Source organism: Pectinophora gossypiella, chromosome 13, assembly GCF_024362695.1.
Source record: "Pectinophora gossypiella chromosome 13, ilPecGoss1.1, whole genome shotgun sequence".
NCBI lineage: Eukaryota > Metazoa > Arthropoda > Insecta > Lepidoptera > Gelechiidae > Pectinophora > Pectinophora gossypiella.
In genome coordinates, this window is record NC_065416.1 from 13,388,183 (window position 1) to 13,402,528 (window position 14,346).

A 14,346-nucleotide genomic window follows, 5' to 3' on the forward strand; every position below is an offset into this window, starting at 1 on the left:
GCCTAAGAAAGTAAAAAATCTAGCGTGAGGTTCTTCAAGCGAAGCGAGAAGTAGCACTTAAGGCGGTATGGTAGTCGCAACTGATTCAAAATTGACTCATTGCGTTGCTTATCAGTTGCTACTGCATTTAAGGCTTCTTTATACTTATCGTCAGGGATAGTCGAGCGAAAATACTCGGCCATTAAAAAAATCTTAACAACCATTTGTGTTTGTGTGTGTGTCCCAATGAAAACACAATCATCTAAAACAAGGAAACAAAGACGATTTATTTGTGTAAAATATTTACTGGTTATGAATTATACTTAGTCATTTCATTTCATTATACATCTGACAGGGCAGTGCAGAACACGCAACTATGAGATCCGTATATGTTTTGATTTTTCTCTTCGTTCACGTTACAAGTAAAAACTTTGATACTGATAACGAGTTGGAACCAGACGATGAAGACACCGTTGATAATATTGTCTTATGTGATAACTGTATTACAAAATGCTGTCCAAATGGGCAACATATTCACGGATTCAACAAAAAGTGCGTGCGCCCAAAACTTTTCAAACATCTAAATTTTTCCGAAGTGCCCCTCTACAATGATGACAAAACTAGATCTGGAAGAAACCTGACGGATATCCTTACTCTGGTACCGGAAAGAATATTAAACCCGAAATTCTTTAAGAAGGCTTTCGATTACAGTGTCATGCACCATAATTATTACTTGACAGAGGTAAGTTTTTGATTCTTCTTGTGGATTATCAACCTCATCAAGCCAGGTTGCTGCTTCTCAGGGTTATTATTCAAATTAATGACATGACTCATGTAAAGATTACTTACATCAGTAAGTACCTTGCGAAGCTCGAATCATCTTACTTTCAGACAATCAGGCGATCAGCCTGTAATGTCTTATTTTTGTGATTATGTACCCACCGGGACCGGGTGAAAGACTTCAGCGCCCCCATTTGTCCGGCCAAGTAGTTAATGCCATCTGCGACAAATCTACAATAACTCAAAAAAACAAAAAGTACCCACCGAGATCTGGACCCGGGTCCGCAAACCCGGCTCAACCACTGGACCACAGAAAAGGTTTTAATTTATTTATATTAAATATGCTTTACAAATTAACACAGCCGTAGACTCATGTTTTCGTCAAAGATAAGATCTCTCTCTCTCTCTCTCTCTCTCTCTTTTTAAGAGCTGCGCTCTTGTCGGTAGAAATCGCCATTCCTCTCTTCTTCCCGTCAAAACCTTCACCTCCCGAAACGACACGACCTGCACCTTCTCTTTTATTTGTTTCATAAATGTTATCCTAGGTCTACCTCTTCCTCTCTTCCCTTCAATTTTTCCTTGTATAATGTTTCATATAAATGAATCGAAAGATAAGATAAAATCTTCTTAAATCAATTGCATTAAAATAAAATAAATAAATAATAAAAAGCATTTATTTCAGGCGATGCCCATAAAAAGATACACACAGACAACATAATTAAATTACACACCGACCAAAAACACCAATTAGGAAAACTATTAAAAAAAACCTTTTGTATCTTTTAGGAAGGTATTCTTTACCAAGAAGTCCCCAACCACTTCATGAGATGGTACAGGCATAACACGTCCAGATACTGTGTGGAATACCAACTGCCAATCAAAGCTATTGGGATGGTGAGGCCTGAGGTCAGGTTCTGGACAATAATTGATGGCACTGCATCTGAAGGCTCTGATAGTTACATTACTATTGGTAAGTTGGCAGTTACAAATGTGATATTTCACCCAAACTGACCGAGTTACTCATAGCACAGTCCAATCAGTTAGGGTAGTATTAATAAACTAATATTAGCTAAGACTGCCCTCAAGACCATGCTCAAGTCTCTGTTTTTAATGAAGACATTCTCACAATATCTATTTTTTATCACTAAGGGTGGTTCTTAGGTTTAGGTTTGGTGGTAATTCTTACATAAGAACTGTCACATTGATAATTATGATCTTAAGGGCATTTTGTGTGTGAATGTATTGATTTTTTATCATCAAGATACATCGCTTGGACCGATTTCGCCATAATTAATCATAGCATAAGGTTCATCATTATCCAACTTAGGAGATCGTATCAATAGTGGCTGCAAGATGTCTTTGATTACAGAGCCACAGCTCTGCCCACCCCATCAGAGATAACGGGCGTGAGTTTATGTATGTATGTATGTATGTTTATGTAGGAGGTTAAATGAAGTGACAAAATCATTCATCCCAAGTATTTAAAATGTTCTTACTTAGTAAACACTTTCAGGGACACGTTGCCTACAAATAATGACCCGATTCCAAAGTATATATAAACTTTATTTTGTCTTCCAGGATTACTAATATCATGTTTCTTCCTGATACTGGTGCTGGTCGTCTACAGCATCCTTCCTGAGCTTCGCAATCTCAGTGGGATGGTATTGATGGCGTATGTTTCAAGCCTTTTTGGAGCCTTCTTTATTCTCGCACTGATACAAGTCAAACGGCATTCGAACCCCGTCTGCAGTGGTCTGAGTATGTGAAAAATATATTTTTATTTTTCAGTCATTATATTTTAATTATTAGCAAATAGTGTGAACAAATTCGTCGTGCAAATTAAATCAAATTAGCAAATTAAATTATTAAATTAAATAAAAAAAGAATAGTAATTAATATTAATAATAATTATTTTTATTTATTTTTTAAATTTAGTTATTAAATTAGCGCGAGCATCGCACGTAGTACGACTTTGAAATAGACTACTCTGGGCGCCATCTGACTCGCGTCAGACAGAGTACTGCGTGAAAGAAGGCAAGAGGGAAACCACTGCCCTATTTTTCCCTAAAATTAGCATGGAGAGGATAGATTCACCGACCAGAGCGTGACTCTTAAATTATTGATGAGTGTCTACCCCATAACATACATAAACTGCCTATATACGTCCCACTGCTGGGCACAGGCTACCCCAACTTGTAATAAATCATCGTGGACGAATATATACATGTTCCTTCGGTGATAATTAAGATTTTGCTGTTTCACAATTCTAATAACATGTCTTACTACTGGGTTCAGTCTTTATTTAAGCTATTTTTTTAAAATCTCTCTACATCCCTGAAGGTATTCTTTTTTGTTTTATTCATAAAAAATGTTTTTTACAGCATATACGACGTACTTCATGTTCCTGGCTAGTTTCTGTTGGATGAACATCATGTCTTGCGATATCTGGTGGACTTTCAGGTACATAATTATTTATTGTTGTCTATTATTTATAGCGCTGCCATTGGTGCCTTCTTTTCTTGTTATCAATTGTTGCTTAATGACTTGTCCAGGACTAATATTTATTTTTAATTAAAATTATATTTGCAAGAATCAGACTGATTCCTGACTAATAACTGTTTCTTAGTTTTAAGTCTGTACTTATGCATGAATATATGAGTACGGTTTGTTTCCCTGACACCATGAAATGGCCAAATAGATGTTGTAATATTTTTAATACCTACATAATAAAATCACGGATATTTATGTCTGTTGGAGTTGATAGATTCATAAATCTTCAAACATAAGGCCGGCCTTGATACCTGATCGCAACATTTCTTTTCTTTTATGCAGAGGCTACGCCAAAGCCCGTCCAATTCATAGACGTGGTGAATGTTTCAAGTTTGTAATGTACTGCATATATGCATGGGGATTGCCAGCAGCACTGACTATTATGTTAGTTGCCCTCAACGAAACGGATATGAGGAGTAAACCTTGGTTCGTCCAACCCAACATTGGTCAATATGGATGCTTCTTTGGAGGTAAGTGTTTTATTAATTTATGGCGGACCCAACTAGCTGACCAGCTAGTTCCACCACACGCAACAGATGGCGTTGACAAATGGCCTAGAACACGCTAACGAAGTTTTCACAACGCGGCGCGTATATACAACTTCGATCTTTAGTCACACTACCAACTTGTGGCTAGCAGGGTACTATGCTCAGTTCGGTATCCCGAACCATCCAAGCGGTAGCACCTACGCCATCAGCAATAAATCATTTGTAAGGAACTAGCGTTCCACCATCTTCGAGCAATATAAACTTAAAAAGCTTTAACAATTAGTTTCCACGGGTATACATACAAAATATGCCAATCATGCAGAATACAACACGTAGATAGAAGACTTTCAAACACAACTTAAACAGTCATCAGATCCTAGATTGGAAATCGATTCAAAGACCGTGGTATAACCACCAAAGACATGACTAAAGTGTCACACGAAAACATACTTATAATAGACAATTACTCACCTCAAACATTTGACGAATCACGCTCAAGACAAATTACGTCATTTTATTTCAGAATCCGAAAAGCTCCTGTACTTATATGTCCCGATGTTGTTCCTGATTATGTGCAATTGGATCTTCTTCTTGATGACCGCGTTTAACATCTGGAGACTCCACCGGGCCACTGCTGTGTTGGATTCAGCTGCTGCTGGCACTCCTGCTGCACATCGATCACAGAAATACAGGTTCGTAAAATGTTCTGAGTCACACATTTTTTTGGGCCCTGCGATTTTGGCTTTGAACCCATGATTTCATAAGACGTACTTAAGTCTTCTCTTCCTACTCTATCACTTACACCTAAATCATAAAGCTTTTTCGTAAGTCTACTTTTATGCATTATTTCTACAATACTCTTTCCCAATTCTCTTACTTTAGTTTCTTTCACACCTAATCTCGTTTTAAACTAGGATATTCTATCAACTGTTTTAAGGTTAGGAAGGTCTTTTGTTATAGTTTAATTATATAATGTGTAGTCAATATAATATGAGCTGTCTACTCAAAAATTTTGGGCGTGAATTTTCATTTTGGTTAGATATTCATTTCTTATCCATTCATTCATTTTATCCTTTAGATTTATACTGTCTTTTTCTAATGACGTTGATCGTGTTCAAATACCTAAATTGATATTTGAATATTACAGGTTCCTTGTCTACCTGAAGTTGTCTATCATCATGGGGATCAACTGGGTCTTAGAAGTGGTCAGTTCCTTCCAACCAGACTTCAAGGGCTGGTACTTAACGGATATCTACAACACGCTTATTGGACTCAGCATCTTCCTTATCTTCGTTTGCAAAAAGAAAATTTGGCGGAAACTTATTAAAAGGTACTTAATATTTTGATTCCTTTAGTTATTTAAAGGATAAAGCATTGAGTGACGAGACACATAGGAGCTTAAGGGGATGCGTAAGAATGTTCTCGCAAAGCGTAGCCTGTTCCAGAACGTAGTAAAAATGAAAACTATAGTTTTCATTCGGCAAACGCTACAGATTAAGATTATGTTAAGCAACCCTAGATATGAACAGTTACTTACTACATGGAGGATGTTTAGTAATTTGCTTCGCTCTCCGAATTCCTTTCCTTTTAACTCAGATCTTAGCAATAGTTAAACCTATCGCGATAGTTTCTAATATTAAAAACAGCTAAAATGTATAGATAGGTTTATTTACTCCCCACCTCTCAACCTTATTGGTTTATAACAGGTTTCTGTAAAAAAAAAACCTGAAACATGTTTCCAACCAGTCAAATCAGTTACTTTTTACTAAACGTCAAAACACGAAATTACTATGGAATTTGTATGAACAATCAACCTGTGACAAAATTTTGTAATAATAAGTACAGCATAAGTAATAAAACATAAGTTTTATAAACAATAAAACAAAATAATAAAACATACGTTTTATAAATAAGTTTAATAGAAAAAAGAAAACATTTTTGTCACCTTTAGATCTGTCTTTATTTAGCAACCAGAATTTCATAATTTATTTTTGACCTAGGAAACTAACCAAATATAAATGGCCAAGGAACAAAAATCTATAATATTTCTGAAATCAGCAGTGCAATTCTGTAAGGTAATTTTTGAAACTCGCATCTGAATCCGCGGTGAGTTTTTGTTTTGGCATTCTGTAAGACATGTACTTAAGTTGAATGCACACTAGCGACACAGTTGCGAGTACGGCAGCGAGTCGAACTAAAGTTGATGCGAGATTTTGACGTTTTTAGTACTGGAGCGAGATTTTTTTATTAATTCCTGTAAAATAATATTAATAAATAAGTAACTGGATTCCTCGTATATTGTGACATTTTCCTGTTCAGTTGATGTGACTAAGTTCTATTTTATTGAACAAGGTACATAATAATATTTTGTTTCCCGTACAGACTACTGTGATAAGAACACATTTATATTCCTTGAAATATACTTACGTAAAAATCTACTGTATCATGGTTAACAGGAATATTTACACTAATTACAATATTTTCCTTAACTAGGTTTGTAAATAGGCCAGAATAATATCACCTACTCGTAAAACACCAAAAAATGAGGTTCGTTTAATGTTATTCAAAATTGATATTAAATTACCTATCTATATATTGCAAGTGATGGACTAAGTATCATAAAAAAGAAACTCAGTAAAAGAGGTAGGTAATTTAAACTATGCAATTGGGCATTTTACTAGTTCAAAGATAAATTATTAAATTCTGATTACTAAATAAAGACAGATCTAAAGGTGACAAAACATTTTGTCACGTTTTTCTATGATGTCACAGGTTGCTTTTTATACAAATTCCATAGTAATTTCGTGTTTTGAGTTTTAGTAAAAAGTAATTGATTTGACTTGTTGGAAACTAACCTATTATAGAGGTAATTTTATTACTCAGATAAAATACGGTTTCTATTCTTATGTTCCATTAACAGAGGTAATTTGGTTCAAAAATGTTGGAACCTCAACAGGAGTTCCATCTACAGAGATTTCTCACTTATTTAGGTCCCACTCATCCAATTTTTTTTGATCCGTCATCATCTTTTGGCGTATCTACTTCATACCCACTTAGTTTCTCTTCTTAAAGTGATGAATCAATCATCTGCGCAAGATTACTTTAAGTGCATAGGCGTGTGCACAATCACAGATAACCTCTCTCGTCTTTATCCTCCGCAGCCCAGTGGAACGGAAAGTAATAAGACCTTATCCTTTCCAGGTATTGTCCAGACATACCAGTCGTCTCCATATCTTCGTCTGGGGATCGTCTTCAAGTGGCTTTAACCAAACCACCTTCCTTGTATCCTGGGGCCAGCGAGTCGGTTCTCTAATGGAACGGCAAACTAGGGGTCTTCTCCATATTTGGCTCAAACATCGGCATAATCGAGGACTTCTTTCTCAACTTTTGATTCGTATGTTTCATTACATTTTTTACATATATCTTTATCCAATTTGGATTTGATATTTCTCTAACCATCTAACACGATATACTCTTTAATGCTTTTTCAGTTATTATTTACTTATTTTCTCTTCTTTCCTGTTTTCTCTTCTCCGGAAACTAACTTTCTTCTTCACGGATATTCACATTAGGGCCTAATAACTATAAATACATGATCTTTCATTGGCCCTGATTCCTGCAGACATGAGACACCACCTGATTTTATTTTAAGTTATACCTGTCATTTTTCATCCGCCGATAAGGAAAGGAACGGATGATTGACAGCTGTTAGTTTTACAACAAACTTTTTGAGAGGGATGTTGTGGATTTGTCGAAAATTGATGTGTGTTCCATAAATTTTATGCCTGTCGATAAAATTGGATGGTATCAACACCACTGTGGATGTTTTCATTTAATTTAGTATCAGTATCAGCCTTTCATAGTCAAGGTCACTGAAGTTGCTCAGAAGTTGCTCTATTAGTCTGAAGTGGGATTGGCTGGATGTTGAAAGTACTATGGGCAACGAAGACCACAGACTGGGTGCCAAACGTCAGGAGGTGTCATGGCCGCAAAAAGATGGTGTGACGAGTTGGATGGAAACTTGACTTCTTGGAAAGAGAAAGCCCAATATAAAGAGGAGTGGAGAGAAAGAGAGGGAGACCTTTGTGTTTCAGTGGGATGGTGGTAATAATTATTATTATTAGTAGCGTACATTACACTACATTATAATTTATATCCTATTTCGAAGTACTAAACTTGTAAGTGCGCCACGAACTGAATAAGTTTGGGAACCTCTGACTTAAAGAAAAAAGTTTTTTTTTGTTTTTACAGCACTCAACCTTTGCTTGGGGAAACTCACAAAGAAAAAAAAATAATCGTTTTTTTTCATTTTTTTTTTTAATTTTAAATTTTTGTTTCTTTTTGTCGCAGATTGCAAACTTTGGGCGAGTATCGTCGTCCTCGCCAGTACTCCAGCTCCAGCAGAAGGAGCCGCACCAGCAACACCACAGAATCCGACATCAGTCAAGATGTACCAGTGTGCATCAACCCTAAAGGCCCAGTGATTCAATATACTGACAAAGTGACAGGCATGCCTGATATTGTAAATCAGTCTTTTAAGTAAGATATATAAGGCGAAGGTTGTTAGTATATAGTTATCCAAATAGTCATCCAAAAACAGAGAGAAAGAAATGCCAATAGCAAGTCATGACGTCACATGAAACTAGTGCCTTACTAAACGCATAATCGAGTCTGTTGTTTATTTTATGATTAAAAAAAAACAGTCAAGTGCGACCCAGACTCGCGCACCGAGGGTTCGGAGGATTTGACTTTGCCGTTGACTATTGTCTTCTCCGTAGCGATTTACTTTACCACTACAAAAACTTTGTAAAACTAAACTTTTTGCGGTTGAAAATTGTTCGCTTCATACATCGACATAGGTCGTGATTAGTTTATCAACTGCAAACAAGTTTGTAATCGCAAAAACGGTTTTTTGCGGTTGAAAATCTGTTCGCTTGACACATCGACATAGGTCGTGATTAGTTTACCAACTGCAAATAAGTTTGTAATAGCAAAAACTGTTTTTTGCCGTTGAAAAACTGTTCGCTTCATATATCAACACAGGTCGTGATTAGTTTACCAACTGCAAGTAAGTTTGTAATCGCAAAAAAATATAGTTTTTTGTTGTGGAACAGCTTTACGATTTTAATATTATTAAACTTAAGCTAAAGCTTGATTTTTATACATTTTCGAAACCGTAGACATAAGTGTTAGATGTTAAAAAATTGGGTCGTGTACTAGGTTCAAGAGAAATTATGGAATTCTGATTATTAAATAAAGACAGATCTAAAACTAACGAAAAATATTTCAATAGAAAAAAAAGAAAATGTTGCCACTACTAAACATTATACAAGTAAACAAGAGGAAATTACCGTCGATATGAACGGTCACGAGCATTAATATGTATACACTTTGGTACCATGTCACATTAACTTTTTTGACAAATTGAACTGTAGGTCTCACTAAATGTCAAATCTGTACCGTCGGTGAAAAGTAATACAACTCGAGTTGTATCACTTTTGAGTTATTAGCACACACTTCATGTTCAAAAAATTCTCTTTCTTTCTGTCTAATTCTCGTAACTGTAGCTATTATAAATACGGAGATAATTTTCGTGTTTAGTGATATAAGTACTGTTTGTGAAGGATTCATGCTGTTATAACACGTGTAACATAATTCATCTTAACTTGCATTAAAGTGAAATGAAGATTTTCACTAAATATTTTGGTGTAAGTAAATGCAACTCAACATATATTAAAATACACGCAATCCTTGAATTCTCACAGTCCGTGTTTAATGATATAATTTTAGTTGTAACATCAAACACCAAATTTATTTTTTCGTGAAAAGTAATATAAATTAATATATATCAAAATATTTCAGAAAATACGATCTTAGATATCAATAACGTGTCGTGTATAATGATACATACAAGCTCGATTCCATGCGCCACCAGTGTGTATCCTAGGGTGACCTCCGCATAAACCTGTCTATGGGAAGACATTTTGTCTAGAACCACAGCAAACCATATCTGATCCGCATTGCGAATGTGTATAGGTTAAGTTAGTACTTCAGACCAAACCGTGTTTTTTCTCTTTCTGCTATAACCACCTTGTAGTACTTAATTACAGTACCTCAATAAGTTGTGGGTCCTGATCATGGCGTCGTTATCACCATGGCAGGGTTAGTCAAGAGGTATTTGAGATTTGTCATAACTGTCGTTAGTCTCTTTTTTTTTTTTTTTTTTGACGTGACTTATTGTAGATTTGCCGCAGATGGCATTAACTACTTGGCCGGACAAATGGGGAGCGCTGAAGGCTCTCACCCGGTACAACGTTTAAGACAACAGATTTCACGCTGCCTGCATTGCTAAGGAGGTTGTAGACGTGAAATAATGGCTCCAAATATTATCGAGCTCCAATTAATATGCAAGCCATTCAATACACGCTGGTTAGATCTTTTATGCAAGCGCCGGTAGTGGTATTTTTGAACCTACACAGCCGTAGATGACAGCTCGGCATCGGCAGCATCGGGATCTGCCACATCTTCTCAAGAGAAGATTACCAGTTTCTCAAACACGTTGAATGGTGTAAATTTGTCGAGCTTCCTCATTTTTATAAAGGGAATAACTGCTCTGAACTCTTGAGCACCACAAGTAATATTTGTTTTCTGTATTTTGATTACATAAGAGAGAATTACGCACAGGACTGTGAAAAATGGAAAGAGGAAGGGGAGGCCTTTGCCCAGCAGTGGGATCTTGTTGGATAGATTAGATTAGAATAAATAATTGGCAACACTACGGGCACAACCCCTTAATTAAACCAGGTCACAAAGTTTGTAAAAATCCCAGGAGGTATTTGAGCTTCTGAAAGGAGTTAGTTGGCTTACATAGTCAATAAAAGCACGCATAATGGACCAATTGTGTTTATGCGGAAAACTGAGCCCATTAAAATAACATTACATATGGGACATTCGAGTCAAGTCAGGGGCCTATGGCGGCTCAGTTATAACCCTGACACCAGGGTTGATGGGGTTGGTAATTCACCTCACAATCCACACGATAGAAGAAGAAGAAGATGGGACATTTGCCCATACATGTTGTGCCGACCCCACCTAGAGTGAGATAAGGGCAGGAGGATGATGATGATATAGTGGGAAGTTTGCCCACTTCACAATAGTGGTCCATACGCGAGGATACGCGGAAAGTCCCCCACGTGTGCTTACGTGTAGAGTTTTGCGGAAACGAGCTCATTTAGCTTAACCATAACAGACCATGGTCCATGGTGGTCATGGTCTGAGGATAGCCCTGTGTAACCTATAGGTTTGGAGGTAAACCAATGATCTTCATTTTCACTACCTATTCTCATCGTCAACATTGATTCGACTCCGTTAATCGTTCTGTCAATGTTGCGGGCTACCATTAGACCGGGAATTTTGATAATTCGAAATATCGAATTTTACTTTACTTTAGGGGATTTTGATTGTGGAATGAGTTGTGATCTTTTAAATAGTTTCAGCAAGAAAGAAGTAACACTTACCGGTTTGTGTGATTTTGGTTTAAAAGAACGTAGGCACATCACCTTTATCTCCAGGCCATACTGCCAGGCTAGCCCGAAACATTCCTAATGACTAGTCTTAATATGATTCCTCTTACCTTCATTTGTTAGGGGTGGAAATATTATCATAATTGAATTTGTAAGATTTGACTGCAAAAATGAACCAAAAGTGATTTTGATTAGGGGCGTAGTGTAGTGGACAAAATGTGTTTGTAGTGGGCAGCAGTGGTGGTTTTGACCGGTTATTTATGAGTTTTGAGAGTAAAATCATAACAAAAATATTTATTATCGTCACCTTACACTATATATACGTGTACCATCTTTATATGTATTTATTATTAGAAATTCGTAAAAACATGTATCATTTTACACAATAAAACCAAAAAAATAAGTCATGTTAAACCACTTGACACAAATTCGTTATAGTTTATCGTTTGTGTCAATTGATATAAGTTACGTTTCTTTACTTTTTAAAGAAAATAAATAGAATTTTGCCTTTCTACAACATTATGAAATAAACTTTCTTCCAAGACATTTTGTTTTTTGTAGAATAAGACTGTAAAATTAATAATTGAAATATGATATATCAACGATGACTTTTTTACAGTTATGTGTGTAAAAAGGTATAAGTACACTTGTATCAATTTACACAATATAAAAGTTGGTGTCAACTGATACATGTAATTTATTTTGATCCTCTACCATTTCTGTTTAGGTTCTAAATATAACTAAATATTAGAAAAGAAACCTTCCATCATCACCTATCGACAAATCTAACTTCTGTTCCATTATTCCTTATAAGTCGCGAGCTAGAATATTTTTAACTTTAAACTCGATTTTCTCAAAACTTGAATTTTGGACTTGTATTACTTTTCACCGACGGTACAGAAATATATTAGTGCGACAGAATCCTAAAGTGGGTACATTATATTGCTCATGACTGAACTTAATCTATGTATTAAGTTGATATTGCATCATAATGCCACACTAGGCAATGCCTGTCTTGCGGAGGTTCTCCCCAAAAAGAAAAAAATAACATAGTGGAGTCAATGAAGGGTTTCGCATTTATTTTTTTCTTTTTTAGGGGTAATTTTTCATATCATTTAAAATCAGAAACATCTTGAGTGGCGCAAATAAATATTTCAAGCAAATAAAAATAAAACACGAAAGTTGCGGTACTATAAGAAGTAGAGTAAGATGCAATGTAGGTACTCACTAGTAAGTAGTAGTAAGTTACAATAAAAATGAATTGTAAGTAAGTACATTTTTTTTTTACTAATTTGTTTAAAAATATCCATATCCAATTTGACGCTGTCAAAAAGAACCCTCCCTGAACGCGCTCGATGATATTTAACCAGCACAAAAGCAATACAACTAACTATTTGACAAAACTAAAGGCCCGGGCTCGATTCCCTGTGGGGACATTACCGAAACGCTTTGAAGACTGTGCTTTGTTTGGCTATGACATTGCAGGCTGAATCACTTAATGGTCCAACAAAGTGAAATAATGTTCAAAAACAAATGAATGTTAAGTTGGCTTGGACACGGAGAGTGGATGAAGGATAATAGGTTCACGAAAGCATACAAAGCGAAGATTAGTGGTAAGGCTGGCAAAGGAAGACCTAGAAGGACATAGAGGTACATTGCCCAAATTGGAGATGTTCTGATCTTAGAAAAGGTTCTGTACGGTCTACTTTCAACCGGCGTGCGTGTATGAAACGATTGATGAATGTGGAGGAAGCAAGAGAAGTGTGTCAGGATCGATTCCGCCCAAGTAGTTAATGCCATCTGCGGCACTCTACAAAAAGTCACGTCAAAAAAAAAGTCAGTATTGAAGTAAATGGAATTCCATAGTCTCTGCTTACCCCGGTGAGAAATAGGCGTGAGTTTATGTATGTATGTGCGTAGGCACTTTAATTTATTGTCCGCGGCTACTAGCCGTAAAAACACCTCCACCAACCCGCAGTAGAGCCGCGTACTCGTACTTGAGTACGCTACATACCCCCTGCGGTTGATAGAGGGGAGGCCTGTGCAGCATTGGGACATTGGTGCTAATTCCTGCAGACGCCATCTAATTTTATTTTAAGTTATACCTGTCGTTTTCTTATCCGTTGAAGAAGAAAGAGACGGGTAATCTACAGGCATAAAATTTATGGAACACACGTCAATTTTAAGCAGAAATCTAAAACAACCGTCTAAAAATATTAATGCCAATAACTTGACAAAGTTAAGTAGACAGCACGTCAAACGAATTACATACCAGCTAGATGCCTATATTATTCGCCCGGGTTATTCATTCGTTTTAAAATTAACTTGTTGACAATCATCCGTCCCTTTCCTTTTCGGCGGATAAGAAAATGACGGGTATAACTTAAAATAAAATTAGGAGGTGTCTACAGGAATCGGGACCATTATATGTTCTATTTATGTACCTATTTTGAAAATTAATACTTTGCCGTCACAACGCTTACGTAAACTGGACATTAAGTAATCATAAAATTATTAATTAAGAATAAATTCTACCCAAGGGATTGTATTCCAGTAATTGGATGTTGGTCGTGCCCTGTATATATACATCATCATTGGCGTTATACGTCTGTTTCATACATACACTACATACTCGTACAGGGTGTATTATACTTCATACACGATGTCACTAGACATCGTGACGAATACGAATAGGGGATGATTCAGACCATGATTCTGAGTACATTACAGGCTGATCACCTAACTGTCCGAAAGTAACATGATCCGTGCTTCGGAAAGCACGTTAAGCCGTTGGTCCCGGTTAGTACTTACTGGTGTAAGTAAGTAGTCATTACATGAGCCATATCAGGGGCCTTTGGCGGCTCAATAATAACCCTGACACCAGGGTTACTCCACGTCGCAACCCACACGATAGAAGAAGAGATGATTCTGAGTGAATACTAAGTGGAATTTTCCGTCCGAAAATTCCGCTTGATATCAACTCAGAATCATGGCCTAAAACATCCCTCAAAGTTCTAGTTACGATG

The 14,346-nt window shown here is 36.4% G+C and overlaps 1 protein-coding gene across 2 annotated transcripts; it reads left to right on the forward strand.

Moving 5' to 3' along the window:
• Positions 1-315: 315 nt before the first annotated feature.
• Positions 316-9,247, forward strand: LOC126372143 (G-protein coupled receptor Mth2-like). Of its 2 annotated transcripts, XR_007567118.1 has the most exons (9): positions 316-721; positions 1,546-1,729; positions 2,338-2,517; positions 3,141-3,219; positions 3,592-3,779; positions 4,321-4,489; positions 4,945-5,127; positions 6,999-7,191; positions 8,148-8,286. XR_007567118.1 is itself a non-coding variant. In XM_050017757.1 (8 exons), exons 1-8 carry the CDS (start codon positions 356-358, stop codon positions 8,338-8,340), a joined length of 1,542 nt encoding a protein of 513 aa, XP_049873714.1. In that variant the 5' UTR covers positions 316-355; the 3' UTR covers positions 8,341-9,247. The 2 variants fall into 2 exon arrangements, 1 of the variants encoding a protein (XP_049873714.1); XM_050017757.1 differs by lacking the exon at positions 6,999-7,191 and having other exon boundaries at positions 8,148-9,247.
• Positions 9,248-14,346: the final 5,099 nt, after the last annotated feature.